The sequence below is a fragment of the Fukomys damarensis genome, unplaced genomic scaffold (genome assembly GCF_012274545.1).
Source record: "Fukomys damarensis isolate Sample0158 unplaced genomic scaffold, DMR_v1.0_HiC HiC_scaffold_29, whole genome shotgun sequence".
Classification (NCBI taxonomy): domain Eukaryota; kingdom Metazoa; phylum Chordata; class Mammalia; order Rodentia; family Bathyergidae; genus Fukomys; species Fukomys damarensis.
Genome location: NW_022900941.1, coordinates 30,464,849 through 30,479,162, shown reverse-complemented (window position 1 = coordinate 30,479,162; position 14,314 = coordinate 30,464,849). Strand labels below are relative to the sequence as shown.

Below are 14,314 nucleotides of genomic sequence, written 5' to 3'. Positions count from 1 at the left end.
AGGGAAGTGTCTTCAAAATCATTGCCAAGGCAAAGTATCCATCATTAGCCTCAAAGTACCTTCAAAGAAAGGAGCTTTCTCCTTTAGCAATCTTCTTATATGTTAGGGGTCAGCAAACTTTTCGTGTAGAGGGATAGAGAGAAACGCCTTTAGACTCTACATTGCATAATCTTTGCTGTAGCTACACAACCTTGCTGTTGTAGCATGAAAGCCGACACAGACATAACATACATAAATAGATGTAGCTGTGCTCTAATAAAACTTTATTAACAAAAGGTAAGCGTGGAACGGTTTGGACTTATGTCCCACAGTTTTCCAACCTATATGGGTTGGAAACAGATATAGATGAGACAGACATATAACAGATGAACCTATATGACCAGGATATCTTCATCAGTGGGCCCTACAGAGCAGCCAACATTCTAACAGTGAATGTTTAGTAGGAGAAAAAAATTCCACTAAATCATCACTACACATACAGGGGCACTGTGTTAAAGGTCACGTCAAAGTGTAAAGGCAGGAAATCAGTCTTCTAGAAACAGAGAGAAGATATTCATTTGAAAATTTGAGATTCTGTTATAAAGGAGGAGACATTAAGTCCAAACATTTCAACATGTGTTTAGAGAGGGTCTCTTCGTGGGCTTGAAATTCAGGAAAAAGGTGAGAGGGTGGGGGAGAAGGGATGGCCTGTCATTGCCTCTGACCTAGAATCTTTAAACCTTTAACCTATTTCTGAGAGTGCACCTTGAAATAAATCTTTCTCCTTGATCAGGAAGGTTTCCTAATCTCTTCAATTCACTAAGTTCACATTTAACTTCCCCAAAATTCTTGCCTAGAAAAGAAACACAACCAAGCTACTTTGGCATAGAATTTTATTCTTTAAGCCAGCATATGTCACCCCTGGTACGTGGAAATTCAAGTTCAGTGACATTGGTAAATTTGTCTCATTGTGGGCCTCTGTCAGTCAAGAAACACACAGCATGCATTTACATTGTGTAACTGAAAAGCCTTATTCCCCCCACCCCCACCTGACGACTGGCAAATGGAGTTCACATTAGTTCGAGCAAAAGTTTTCCTAAACAGTTGCCTTTCTCACTGACTACACTGTTGCTGGGTGCTGTGGCTTGCATCTTGAGTGTCCCCCAAGGGCTCATGTGTTAAAAGCTTGGTCCCCAGTCTGCATGCCACTGGGAGGTGGTAGTACCTTCAGGAGAAGGGACATAGTGAGAGGTTTTAGGTAACTGGGGGTCCACTCTCGAAGGGGATCGTGAGAGCCTAGTCTCCTCTCCTTTCCTTCAATGTCACACCATGAGCAGAGTGGCTTTTTGCTCAGTCACACACTCTCTACCATGTGTGCTGCCTCATCACAGGCCTAAAGGCAACAGTAGATCATGGACTGAGACCTTCACAACCATGAGCCACAGTAAACCTTTCCTCATTATGAGCTGATTATCTCAGGATGTCTAATGTAGTGCAGATACTGCTTTCTCACCTGTGGATGAGATTGCAGACACTCAGAGATAACCACAGAAACCAGAGCGCCTGACTAGGCAGCCTCTGAGTGAGTCAGTGAAGTCAAGAAGTCCTTTCAGCTAAAGGCATGGTCAGGCCAGGACTAGCCAGAGTATTATCACTTGTCAACAATACTGACCGGATATTTCCGATAGAACTGATAGGATGCAACCCCCTCTGATGAGGGAGCATGGAACTCAGTCCTTTCGGTCCCTACCAAGACCCCATTCTCAATGCTATGATCTCATGCAAGAAAAGTTTAGCAAAGCAAATCACTGGCTTCTGCTTTGGGGTCCAGTGTACCATCTTCACCAAGTGCAAGACTGATCTTCACTCCAGTGTTCACACAGTTTTTGCCTTGTGCTTTAGAGGGCTAGTCTCTCCCTCTCCTAAAAAAGGTGGCATCATAGCAGTGGAAGCATGAAGACCCAGACAAATACTGGCAGGTAGGGTGTGGTGACACTGCTGCCAGATGTCCTCTGAGCGTGCATCACAGCAAAGACTGCATTTGTGTGGTTGGTGGGCAGTTCTACATTGCAGATCATTCCTTCACAGCAAGACCTGCATTCCTGTTAGAAAGAAAGAGGAAAGGGAGGAGTGAATGAATGATAAGAAGAAGGAAATGGTTAGAAGAGTTTTTCTGAAACACAGGAAAACAGATGAAAGACTGCTTCATCTTCATGGGAAGCATACCATTAGAGTTTATTAGACAGTCTACACATCACCAAAGCTCAGGGTCCTTCCTCTGCAAGGGATCTGGAGGATAAAACCACTTAGGAGTCTTTATCTGCATCAGACTCAAGAATAAGCAAGGCAAACAAGAGGAGGGGAAACTGAATAAGGCTGAGTCACCAAATCTTCGAAAGTTTCATAATGAAAGCACTGAAACAAAATTGAAAGCTAAGAACTTTTTGAATTAGTCATTGATTTTCTTTCTCAGTATTACTTGTTAGGTAATAATAATGATTCTCTGTTGGCTGTGTTCACACCTGATTCCTATCAGCACTGCCACAATAATTTGCTAATTACAACTGAAGAATGCTAGAAAAAAGAAAAACAAAAAAGCTGAGTGCCTAACATCACATTTTCAGAGTGTTTCCAAGGGAACTAATCTCAAAATAGTTCAATGCATACCTAGAACAATCCTTGACCTGAAATGCCCAGCCATTCATAGAGCTTCTAGGATGCTTGAGCAATATACTGGCATCGACTCTAAGCATCTACCATCAGTTCTTCTCAAGCCCGGATGCACATCAGATTCACCTTTAGGATATGTCTGAAAAGATCTTGTGCCCAAGACCTCTACCCTGAGGTTGTTTCAGTTGGTTTAGCATGTTTGCCTACCTCTCCACAGCACACCTTGTAATCTCTTTCCAGCTGATCCTTCTGTAGCCAGAGCTAAAAACCACTGACATCAGGACCATTTTCTGTACTTATAGGCTAAATCAGAGTCTAAAGCTTCGTGAAGTTAACATACTTTCAACTAATTTTATCCTCAAACATTTCAGGATTTCAGGCATTTAAAACGACAAAGAAAATTAAAGAGTTCAATCAATCCAAAATACAGTTCACTGTATTAAACTGAGACTGTCATACTCTCACTTCCTCCTCTGAGTGGGTGAGACAAGGCTTCCTTGGTAAAATGTGGCACTGTTCCCTCTTTCTACCTTCTAGTCTGTCTGTGCAGCATTCCAGATGATTTCTGTCAAGGAAATAAGCACATGAGCTGGGCTCTGTCGTGTTTATTATCTTCTAGTGGATGGATTATCCTTTGGCCACCACAGCTGGATTCAGACCATTCGCCCAGAGCTTGAGGCCTGGGGTCTAATCCTGGAATCTGGTCGTTATCATTCATTTTAATAGCATTATTTCCTTGTCAAAGAATAGAAAGTCCTCAATTTCTCTTAGTCTCTATTTCAGCACTGTAATGGAGTCTTAAAGTCAAAATATGCCCAACGTTGTTTATCCTTCCTACTTCTTCCATGATGCTTAACTTACCATCACCAGCATATGATCTTAGATAGTAACTTTACACATGCACACTCACAATGATCTTTACCGTATGTTCAGAATCTTGGCTGTGGTGGCATCCAACGAAATGACATTCATTTTTGGAGGCACACTTTTTGGTGATGGAGGTACTTCTTCCATGGCTGGTGAAGTGATGAACTGTCAAACAATACTGTGTGTCTAGATAAAAGAAAATTTAAAAATAAAGAAACTTCATTTACCACACTGCAAAACAGACCTCTTAATTGTCATGCTGAGAAATTACTAAATTTCAAGATGAGCCTTGGGTTCCTACATAAGAAATACAATAGCAATGGACTTTGTAGTTTCTAGGTCAGTAGTGGCAAACCTTGGCATGCTTGTTATTGTGTTTTTTCTTTTAAAACAAAAGATGATAATGTAGAGTTTTTTTTTTTCTAAACTAAGACCTCAGTATTCAGATTTGATTGCAGTGTTGGTACTTTACCGTAAGTTTTGGTCGCAGTTTGGCCCTCAGTCTCTAAAAGGTTTGCCATCACTGGGCTAGGTTGTATTTTTATGAAGAAATCAGTTTGTGAAGAGTGTGTGTTTGTGTGTGTGTGTCTGTGTCTGTGTTTTTGTGTGTGTTGAAAATGCAGATAAACAGGCACCCATCCTTTGGCATCAACTAAAGTAGAGGAGGAAAAAATGAGCAAAATTGTTATCAAAACCATAGATCTTCTCATTGAACGTGGAAGAGTTTATGTGTCTGGTTTCCTTCTGTCCCTTGGAAGCACATGTTCTAGAACTCTAAAATCAGATGAAAATTGTGAGTGAAAAGTTCATGGGCCAGAGTACTTGTTGCTGAATCATCACACATTAGTTTCTTCCAGGCCATGCAGCAAATGGTAGTTAAAAGACATTTCCAAGCAAACATCAGTCATCTTCCTTTCTCACCTAATTCTTATTAAAGTTCTAATCTTTCCAACCTGTTTGACTTTTCTTCATCAATGTATTTCCATTTTTCTTTGCTTTTTAAATTAACTCTTACTTTGTTTCCTACCCAATTCCTGGTCTGTATCTGCGGTGTGATTTTTTAAAATGCACTGAATTAAAAATTTTAAAAGATTATTACAGTAAAAGATACCGTCAACCCCCTTCGAAGTAGTTCTGGAAGCCCTTCTTTATGAGTGTCTTTAGGAGGTGTGACCAAAAACATGATGAATGCTGCTGGAAGGAGAAAAGGAAACCAATAGACAGGCGGGTTCGTTAAAAACATTACATCAACCTTATTCAACAAATCCGGCACCATGCAACTTCTGCCTCTTCCCCAAAGTTAAAATGGCTAAGAAAGTTAAATGTTTCGAATCCATTCAAGACATCAAGGCAGCATAACTAAAGACATTCATAAAGAAGACTTCTGAACTGCTTCGGGAAGTGGCAAAAATAATGACATAAGTATGTTCAAAGAAAGGGGGAAGTTAATGGCAATGTGTCTTTTACTGTGCTAATTTTTTAAAATTTAAACATTATGAAACATATGTTTCAATCACATAATGTCATTAGGTTTTATCTATGTAGAGTTAATGTTATACCTTTAAACACATATACATTATTACTTGAGGTTCTTCCAAGAAAATGATTTCACTCAATATCCTAGGACATCCTGCTTTGGTTCTGTATCTCTCCAGAGCTATCCAAGGCCAAGGAAATGCTTTTTAGTTTACTGATCAATGACAACAGTAATGTCACTTAATGGGGGAAAACAAAGATGAGTCTGAAGGTGACAAGACTGGGCTTATGAAACTACCACTGTTACAATGAATCAGTCATGTTAAATTCTTTGGGCTCATTTTCTTTTTGATGAAATAATAATAGTAAGTATGCTTGTACCTTGATAGGGTTATGGCAAGCTTTACATACTATTAAAAAAGCACATACTGGGTATGTACCATCAGCCTTCTAAGTCATGATCACTCAGTTACTTCTCACCATAAGCCTTAAGCTAGTCTACACCAACATCCTCATTTACAGATAAAGAAACTGAAGAACAGTTTCTTGTTTATGGTCACATAGACAGGTCACAGAAACAGGACGTAGGATTCTAACCCAGGCACTTTACTGGAGTATGTGCTCTTAATTAGAAAAGTAAGCCGCCTCCCAGGATACTTAATATTAAACTAGATGGTGTTGCAGAATGCTCTACAAAAGAGCGAATGTTGAGAAGAAAAGCGAGCCACAAAATGTTTTGGAAGAGGCATTTCAATTTATACTCCCCACAACGAAGCCTTGAAAACTGGTAGTTGTGTTCATTCATTCAGAAGATCACATATGTGAAAGTAGGCTTAAAAACTCAGTGCTGAAACCAGGGTAAATAAAATAAGAAATATCATTCCAGTCATGCCCTGTTACACAGAGAACTTCTTGTCACAACACCAACAGACCACAGTAGTACAGCTATAAAGGAGCAAAGGAAACCTGAGATGACAAAGAACAACAGCTGCAGGCCTGCTTAGCCCCAAGAAGTGGTTGATTACTGCTCCCTTAAATAATGATAGAGTGAAAAGTAAAACATTACACCCCCAGTTATAATTTCAGATGGTTGATTTCTTTAGGACCTGACTGGTACATAGTCAAGAATGAACTGTCATGCTGAAATGTAGGGTCATTCTGTGCTAATCTCTCTGAGAGTCCACCACTTCTCAAGGTAAACACGGCAGAGGCAACTCTTCCACTGTTTTGTATCTCTGATATTGTCTTGGTAGTGGAAAGTTACAGTTTCTGGCAGATGTAAGGTTCCAAACCCCAGAAATAACCACTGCGTATTAAAATTGATTTAGTTATGAATGACAAACTGGAGCATTTCACACAGCCCTAACAGGAACAGAGCTTCTGGTACAATTAAAAAGATAAAGCTGGGTCGGGGATTTAGCTCAGTGGTGCCACCACCTGCCTCACAAGCGTAGGGTCTTGAGTTCAACGCCCTGCACCAAATAAAAAAAAAAAAAAAAAAAAAAAAAAAAAAAAAAAAAAAAAAAAAAAAAAAAAAAAAAAAAAAAAAAAAAAAAAAAAAAAGATAAAGCTTATGTAAACTTTATGGAAGCCAGTGCCCCAAATTACAACTATTCTAACCTTTCTACTCACATTTTAGAGAAATTTAAAGCAAATTTTTAGAGAATGATACCCACCCTCTGAGATCAGTTAAGAGGGACATGTATCAACCAACCACACTTGAAAACTTTGAAGTAATGAAGATGAATTTCTGCGGAAATGTAGAAATGAATGCACAAAATCACACAAACACACTTCCTCAAGCGTATATACCATCTAGGACAATTACTCCACAGAAATGTAAAAGAACCTCAGGAAAAATATTTTGATAATTATTTTTTAAAAAGAAAGAAAATAACCATGTAGACATCACAAGCATGATTTATGGCATCAGATTTTCAGGCCTCCATTGTGTAGTACTTATTGGTTCCACAGATTATCTAGAAAAACTAAAGTATTTTGTTGCTACAAATAATATGGTGTAAGTATGGAAATTCACAAAGATTCAAGGTAATAGATACAGACTAGTCATATCTAATTCTGAGATTGTTTTTGTGTATTTTTCTTAACCTTTTACATCTGAAAATCTAAAAAACCAAACCAAATAGTATACCTTAAATTCTGAACAGTCTGATTTCCTTATAGCTCTAAATAGTTTTTCAACTCTGAATCTTATATCAGCACATTCTCTCTGCTTTACTTCCAACTTTGTATGTTTTAAATCATTCAATTTCCTGCCTTTTCTGTCCCTGCCAAGTCCCCATCTTCTTTCTGAAGACAATGATAGCCCTCACTTCCACCCATCCATTCTCCACACAGCAGCCTGAGCACTGTTTTAAAACCCAATTAGTATCACGCACTCCTTTGCTTAAAACTCTACTGCCTTCTCATAACATTTACAACGCAATCCACTCTCCATCAGGGGAAAAATAAAAAATAAAAAAAGAGCCTACACATCCCTGCCTGTGCTTTTCTTCCAGGTCCTTTTTCCATCCCCAACTACAACACAGGACCCAGTCTCCTTCCTGATCACTGAAGAGAGCGAGCCAAGTCTTGCACCTTAAAGCTTTTGCACTTGCTGTCCCCTTTTCCTGGCATATTCTTCCTACAGAGCTCCGAGGGCTGGCATGTTTAGGTCATTCATGTTTTAGTCCTAATCTATACTCAGAGAAGACCATGACCACGTAGTCAAAGAATTCATTCAATCTGTCAATAAATATTTGTTAAATTCCTAATATCAGCCAAGTATGCAATTAGGCACTGGGGATATAATGGTGAACTAAACAAACTAAAAAATACTCAAATGTTTGTCAAATAAATGAACAAGCTCCCCAAGCATTACTGTGCCTGAAGAGTACAGATGCCTTCTTTTGCCTTAAGCCAGTAAGTATGACTGTTCTAGGGTATCATCAAGCATTTCTGAAATTGTTACAATGCTTTACTCAACACTGTGGTCTATCTGTTCTCCCTGATAAATACCATTTAAGAAATTCTTCCTCAAGGTACATACAATTGTAAACTGAGGCTAAGGTGCTCATTTCCAAGTTCTCTCAGGAGACTCTAAAGCCTGGCTAGACCCTTAGAAGGAATCTCTGACTCCTATAGAAAGTCATTTGCCTGTCACTGTGCTACACGAGGCATCTCTGCTGCAGGCAAGTCAGAAGAGACCTAAATGACTCTGAGATCACAAAAGAGGCCAAACGACACACTTACTCTGTGGACACCATTTGTCTTCGGCCCATCGGTTGCAGTTATAGTTATCTCCTGCATTTTCACAGGTAAAACACTTGAAGCTGTTTGGAAATGGTGTGGCTTTAAAAAAAAATATGCAGTAAAATAATAAGGTTAAAAAGGACAAACATTTCAAACATTAAATATAACACAAGATTAGTAACATGTATTGGAGAATTTCTGTTTTTAAGGAACTGGATTTACTCATTGGGCTCTTGGCATTTTCTTGATTCCCTTTTCTTTAGGTGGTTCTACGAAACTCCAATATAGAGTAACAAAATGATTTCCTGAGTCACTTTGAAAAATCTATGGTATTGTTCTATTATAATTTATAATTTGAGAATTAGCGGGGCTTGAAGGAATTGAATGAAGGTAGTAGTCAATCCCTAAAAAGAACTAAATTCCAGATTAACCTGAGGTAGAGTGTTCTTCTTTTCACTAATCAGTGTGTGATTTTTTTAACTTCTGAAATACAACAATATTTATAATATAATAGCAATGGAGACCTCCATGACACAGAGGTATCGTGAGGCAAGAACAATACCTAGTAGGGTCACCAGCTAGTTTCTACCTATATACATTCCCCTCACAGCTACCCCAACCTTAAACAAATCATTTCATTTAATGTATGTTAATATATATCAGTTGTCAAAACAGTAGGCTTTGATGAGGAATGTAATATTTAAAATAAGGATGACTAATTCTTAAGCCCTTATACTCAGGCCAAAGTATATGGAAAGGAAAAATTGTGAATTGCAAACAGTCTGGATTGGGAGCAACTAGGTCTTTTTGTCTTTATGTCTTTGAGGGTGGGGCTTGTATCTTGATATTTTAATAGATGAGAGAAGAAAAATAAAATTATTTGACATTTCTGCATAACCAGGGCACAGGGCTCTGTGTGTTACTTTGATTCTCTCAGTTTTGAAGAAAAAAACTAGACAAAGGTCAAGGTGAACCTCAAACCATACCAGTAACATGACTAGAATTTGAAGTGAAAATTAAAAAGCAGTGGGTATTTCAAATGCCAGGGAGGGTATGCATTAAACAAAGCAAAAGAGTAAAACTAAACTTCAGAGGATGTGAAATTAAATGCTGCAAACATACTTGGTTTATGAATAAGATTTATGATGTAGGTAAATAAATGACATCCATTTTTACTTTTGAAATCTGTTAAGGGTTAAAAAAACAGGTTAAAAAAATGAATAGCCAACGCTGATGAGTATATGACTAAAGTATGAACTGGTACAACTTTTTGATCTAGTTAATTATAGTTCCAGAAAATCCAGTCGAAGATCATAGCAAATCAAAGGTAAAAGTACATTTGCAAAAATTTTTTAATGACAATTTTAATGAATTTAATATTTAACTTGCTTATGTTTCTGACATAAAGTTTGGAGATACAGTTAAATAAGCTAGTGACTAGCCATGTAATTGTTTAAAAATGTAAAGGTAAGGGCCAGGGGTTTGGCTCAGTAGTTCTGCTACCTGCCTTGGAAGTATAAGGGTGTGAGTGCAATTCCCGGTACCACAAAAATAAAAATAAAAAATGTAAAAGGTATTAAAGTATTTTCAAAGACATTAAAAATATTCAAAATATGGTATGCATGGTAAAAAACTAACAAAATTGTTTGTGAGATCTCACTAAATTATGTATTTAAATACACAGTCATAGAAAAACACCAGAATATTCCAAAATTTAAAAAAGAGCTCCTTTGAATATTAGGATCATGACTAAATTTTACTCTCTTCTATACATTTCAGAATTTTTTATAATGAATATATACTATATTTTTCTTTTCTAAAAGAATTTTTCTCAACAAAAATTCTACTAGATTTCAAAAGTTGGATATATGTAGACAATGTAGGGTCTAGGAAAACTACCTGTCATAAGTTTCAGCTATTATACATTTGTTTGTTTGTTTGTTTGTTTTTGTGATACCGGGGATCAAACTCGGGACCTTGCACTTGTAAAGCAGGCGGCAGAATCACTGAGCTAAATCCCTGGTCCCAGCTATTATACATTTGTTAACAACACAGAAATATATAATAAATAATAGTTCAAAGTATATGTATAATACACTTATAAATATTATACATATGCATATGTATAATATATATATATATATATGTGTGTGTATATATATATATATGATTGAGTGTCCTGAAAAATATACAAAACACCAAGAACAGTAATGACATGTATCTCATTTAGGTGTAGTATAAAGACTTTCATCATAATTTTTATATTCCTCCAGAGGTGGGAACTATGGTCATTTATATATATATAAAATCATTACTATTAAAAATCTCTCCCGAACAAAAGTATCAGAGATATTTTTCTTGTTTGAGGGGAAAGAATGGCTTATGAGACAGATTGATTGGTAGATAGATAGAGATGTACACATATGTATATAAAACATATTAACATATATTATCCTATAAATAATATACACTAATATTTGCCCATTTTGGGGGGGTACCAGGGATTGAACTCAGGATCTTGCATTTGCAAGGTAGGTGGCAGCACCACGGAGCTAGATCCTTGGCCCCAATATTTGCCTATTTTAAAACTAGCAATGGAAAAGACGAACTGTATGTAAGCCTTGCTAATTGGTAATTATAATGAAAATCTAGATCATATGCCCCCCAAATAACATTCTAACCTATTTTCAAAATTGTTAAAGGCCATTTGAAAGAATGAACACATAATTTATGCCGAAACTTCCTACAGCCAATAGTCTCCAATGAAGAGATCAACAAAGACTGACTTTCCTCTGCTAAGGCATGATATTGGGGTCAGTATTCAAGAGTTTTTTAAAACAGGAAGCCCTTTAAGTCAACAGCAGGAAGGAAAATCATTTTCAAGAAGTAGAGAAAATTTCTGTCACCATGCTCTTAGCCACAGAAGTGAGAAATCCTTTCTGTTTTATTCTAGGGGCAAACCAAATATTCCAGAAAAAGGCCACATTATGGTAGATGGAAAGTGGGCATCAGATGGGCACTTTGTTACCTCCTGGAAGTGAAGCAGGATGGCAGCCACTACTTACGGTCAAGAGGAGGCCTCACATTGTAGAAGTTGATGTTCTTGGCAAACGCCTGGTTCTCTGAGAAGATAAAGATCTGGATGGTAGCCACAGCTAGAGCACGACAGAGTAGTAGCATTGTGATCTCACGGATTGGACAGGTCAAACTCATATGTCTAAGACGAAAAGATAGATTGGTTCAGCTTATTTTTGTTTTACACATCAATGGAAATTATGTTTTGTTTCTGTCTGAAAAGCTCAATTACTCATATTTTTATTCAACCCTCTACCTGCTGTTTTGGGCTGGTACAAAGTAAGCATCATTCTTTTTGATCAGATGAAAGTTAAGTAATTACTGCCTTCTGCATTAGCCAGGCCCCAGCACTAGCCACCGGTTTCAACAGGACACTTAATGCCCTTCCGGGTTCAGGAAGCACAAGCAGCCTACACTGTCCTGGCTGCACCCCACTCCCCCAGTGCCTGAGGCTGCTGGCTGGCTGTGCTGAATACCTGATATATTAAATTAGCAATGTTACAGGTGTGCTCTGCCGAAGTCACTGGGCCACCTATGTGTCAAATCCTTTTCTTGAATAAACACTTATGGTTGAGAAAGTTTCCAATTCTTTCACTACCTGAAAGAAACCATAAAAGTTAGGGGCAATAGGAAGGACAATGACTAAAAAGACTAAGTCTGGGAAATAAAATATTTTCTGGATCCCAGAGTTTACAGAGAAAACTATGAGTCACTGTGAAGAGCCAGCTCCACCTGCTTCTGGGTGAAAAGAAGAAGCTGCCAGGAAGTTCTAGAGGAAACAGAATAAAAGTCTGAGATAACACATAATGTTAGTCCTGGTCCACAAGTATTACTAAGTACTTTCATAGTCTTCAAGCAGGCAGAGCAATGAAGAACAAATATGTATATGCACTGGGTAAAGACCATCACATCTTAGGCCCCATAACTCCAACCTTCAGAAGCCAACTTGGTAAAAAGCAAATCTGGAATCTTACCACTGATTGCTTCTCTTTGACAAGGGGTCAGTGTGGGCAGCAGAAAAAGATGTAACTTGTATTCCAAAGACTTCAGTTCAGGTGTTGCCTCTGCTGTTTATTAGCTGCCTGACCCTGGCCAAGCTCTTTAAACTCTATTAACCTCAATTTTCTATCTGTAAAGTGGCTTAATAATATCTGGACTGCCTATACATTTGGCTAATTGTGAACCCCAAATACAAGCTCAGATAGGATCACTATAAGACTGTATTAATTAAAGCACTCATAACAAGAGTGAAAATACTGTAATAGTTGAGGTCTGTAATATTGGCTGAACTCATTTTCTTTTTGCTAAACCAACCCTGGTCTCAAAGGCTTAGGGGAAGGTTTAATGTTTGTATGTATACACATGACTCCTTACACAAATGTTTTATTTGAAGCCAGGGTAATAAGTGTGAATACATTAATTTTGCAGATGTGATCAATAATGCAAACGTATGGAGATGCAACTGAATATAAGCAAAATATAGCCACATCTCATATCACTCGGCCAGATAACTTTTGCCATGACAGAACTGAGGCACTATGGATGTACTCAGTGTAAAAGAGAAAACAAAAAAACCTAATAAGTAAATTTAAAATCAATACAATAATGCTAAAATTTACACATGGCATTTTAGATAATTCCAGAATTGTACCTAGATGTATTTTACAATACACAGTTTTTGGTTTTGTTTGGTACAGGGGATTAAACTTGGGACCTTGCGCTTGCAAGGCAGGCAGTGGAACCACTAAGCTAAATCCCCAGCCCTAGACAGTTTTTCTAGTTCATTTTAGAAACCAAGGTTGATCTTTCACAAGTATTGTATTTCACCATTTTATTCTTATATTCTTTCTGAAGAAATAAGACAATTTAGCCAACTATATTATCCCTTCTTGTTGGGTTATTATACTGTTACACATTCTGCTTTCCCCATTCCTTCTCTCAATTGGTCTGTTCCACAATCATTAGGAATCTGTACCTAAGTAATGGATATACTTTCTTTACAATTTAATTTTATTTTATTAGTACATGTTTGAAGCACATGAATTTTACACTCATTTTAGGGAGTAGGTGCATGTACATAGCACAGCTCTACTCTGCTTCACCTTCCTGCCCACCTCCCTCCTTCCTTTTCTAAGTTTCCTTTCCCCATTTTCACTTTTAATGTTATTTTTAGTCCATGTTTACAACATATGTTTACATTCATTGTGGGTATTTGGTATATGTAAGTGACATCTCAAGCTCTTTTACTTCCTTCTCCCCTAACACCCTCCCCACTCCCTTCATTCTCCTGGACCCTTTCCCATTTGCAAAATAAATCTATCTCCCTGTTTCTTTTTAGCAGTCCTTTATTTTGCTCTTTATTTGCACTTCAGATTACTCAAATGAGAGATACCATATAGTATTTAAGCTTGTGTGTCTGATTTATTTCACTTAACATCATATTTTCCAAATGTATCCACTTTCCTACAAATGTCTTAGTATCTACAGAGTATTCCAACCCACTACAATACAGTATACATTTTTCTCTGCAGTACATGGAACTTACTCCAAAATAGATCACACATTGGTCTACACACCCTATTTAAATAAATATAAAAGAATCAAAATCATGCAAGTTTACTATCAGACCACTGTGCAATGAAAATAGAAATCAAGCACTTAAACAGAAAGTTGGTTGTGGTCCAGAGTGACTAGCCGACTGCAGGCAGACCCCACCAGGGCTCCGCCTCAACCCCAGAGATTCAGGCACACCGGCTGAGCCAAAGGCCCAACCAGAAAAGAGCTGCACGGGAACATAAGCTTCAACCAGAGGACCACCCCATACCATCTGCCACATCTAAGCTCCTGCCTGGAAAAGAGCTACACAGTTGCCCGAGCAACAGCCAGAGGCTTGTGCCAATTACCATTGATAAAGCGCATGAAGACCCTAGCCAGAAGCCTATCAGTCAACAGGAACCCGGAGATCACAGCCTCCAGACAAAGGTACATAGAAGCC

The 14,314-nt window shown here is 37.9% G+C and overlaps 1 protein-coding gene across 7 annotated transcripts in view; it reads right to left on the bottom strand.

The window, feature by feature from the left end:
* Positions 1–278: 278 nt before the first annotated feature.
* The window catches only part of Lypd6b (LY6/PLAUR domain containing 6B), a 174,364-nt gene continuing 160,328 nt past the window's right edge, over positions 279–14,314 (bottom strand). For 5 of the 7 annotated variants that reach the window (XM_010620983.2, XM_033757232.1, XM_033757233.1 and 2 more), the window contains 4 exons: positions 11,310–11,461; positions 8,245–8,343; positions 3,560–3,702; positions 279–2,081 (listed from right to left, as the gene is read on the bottom strand). In XM_010620983.2, the coding sequence (XP_010619285.1) occupies positions 1,917–2,081; positions 3,560–3,702; positions 8,245–8,343; positions 11,310–11,457 (555 nt within the window). In that variant the 5' untranslated portion in view covers positions 11,458–11,461 and the 3' untranslated portion in view covers positions 279–1,916. Of the gene's footprint in view, positions 2,082–3,559; positions 3,703–8,244; positions 8,344–11,309; positions 11,462–11,795; positions 11,888–14,314 lie in introns of those variants that run through there. The other 2 variants (XM_010620984.3, XM_019207045.2) reach the window with 2 other exon arrangements.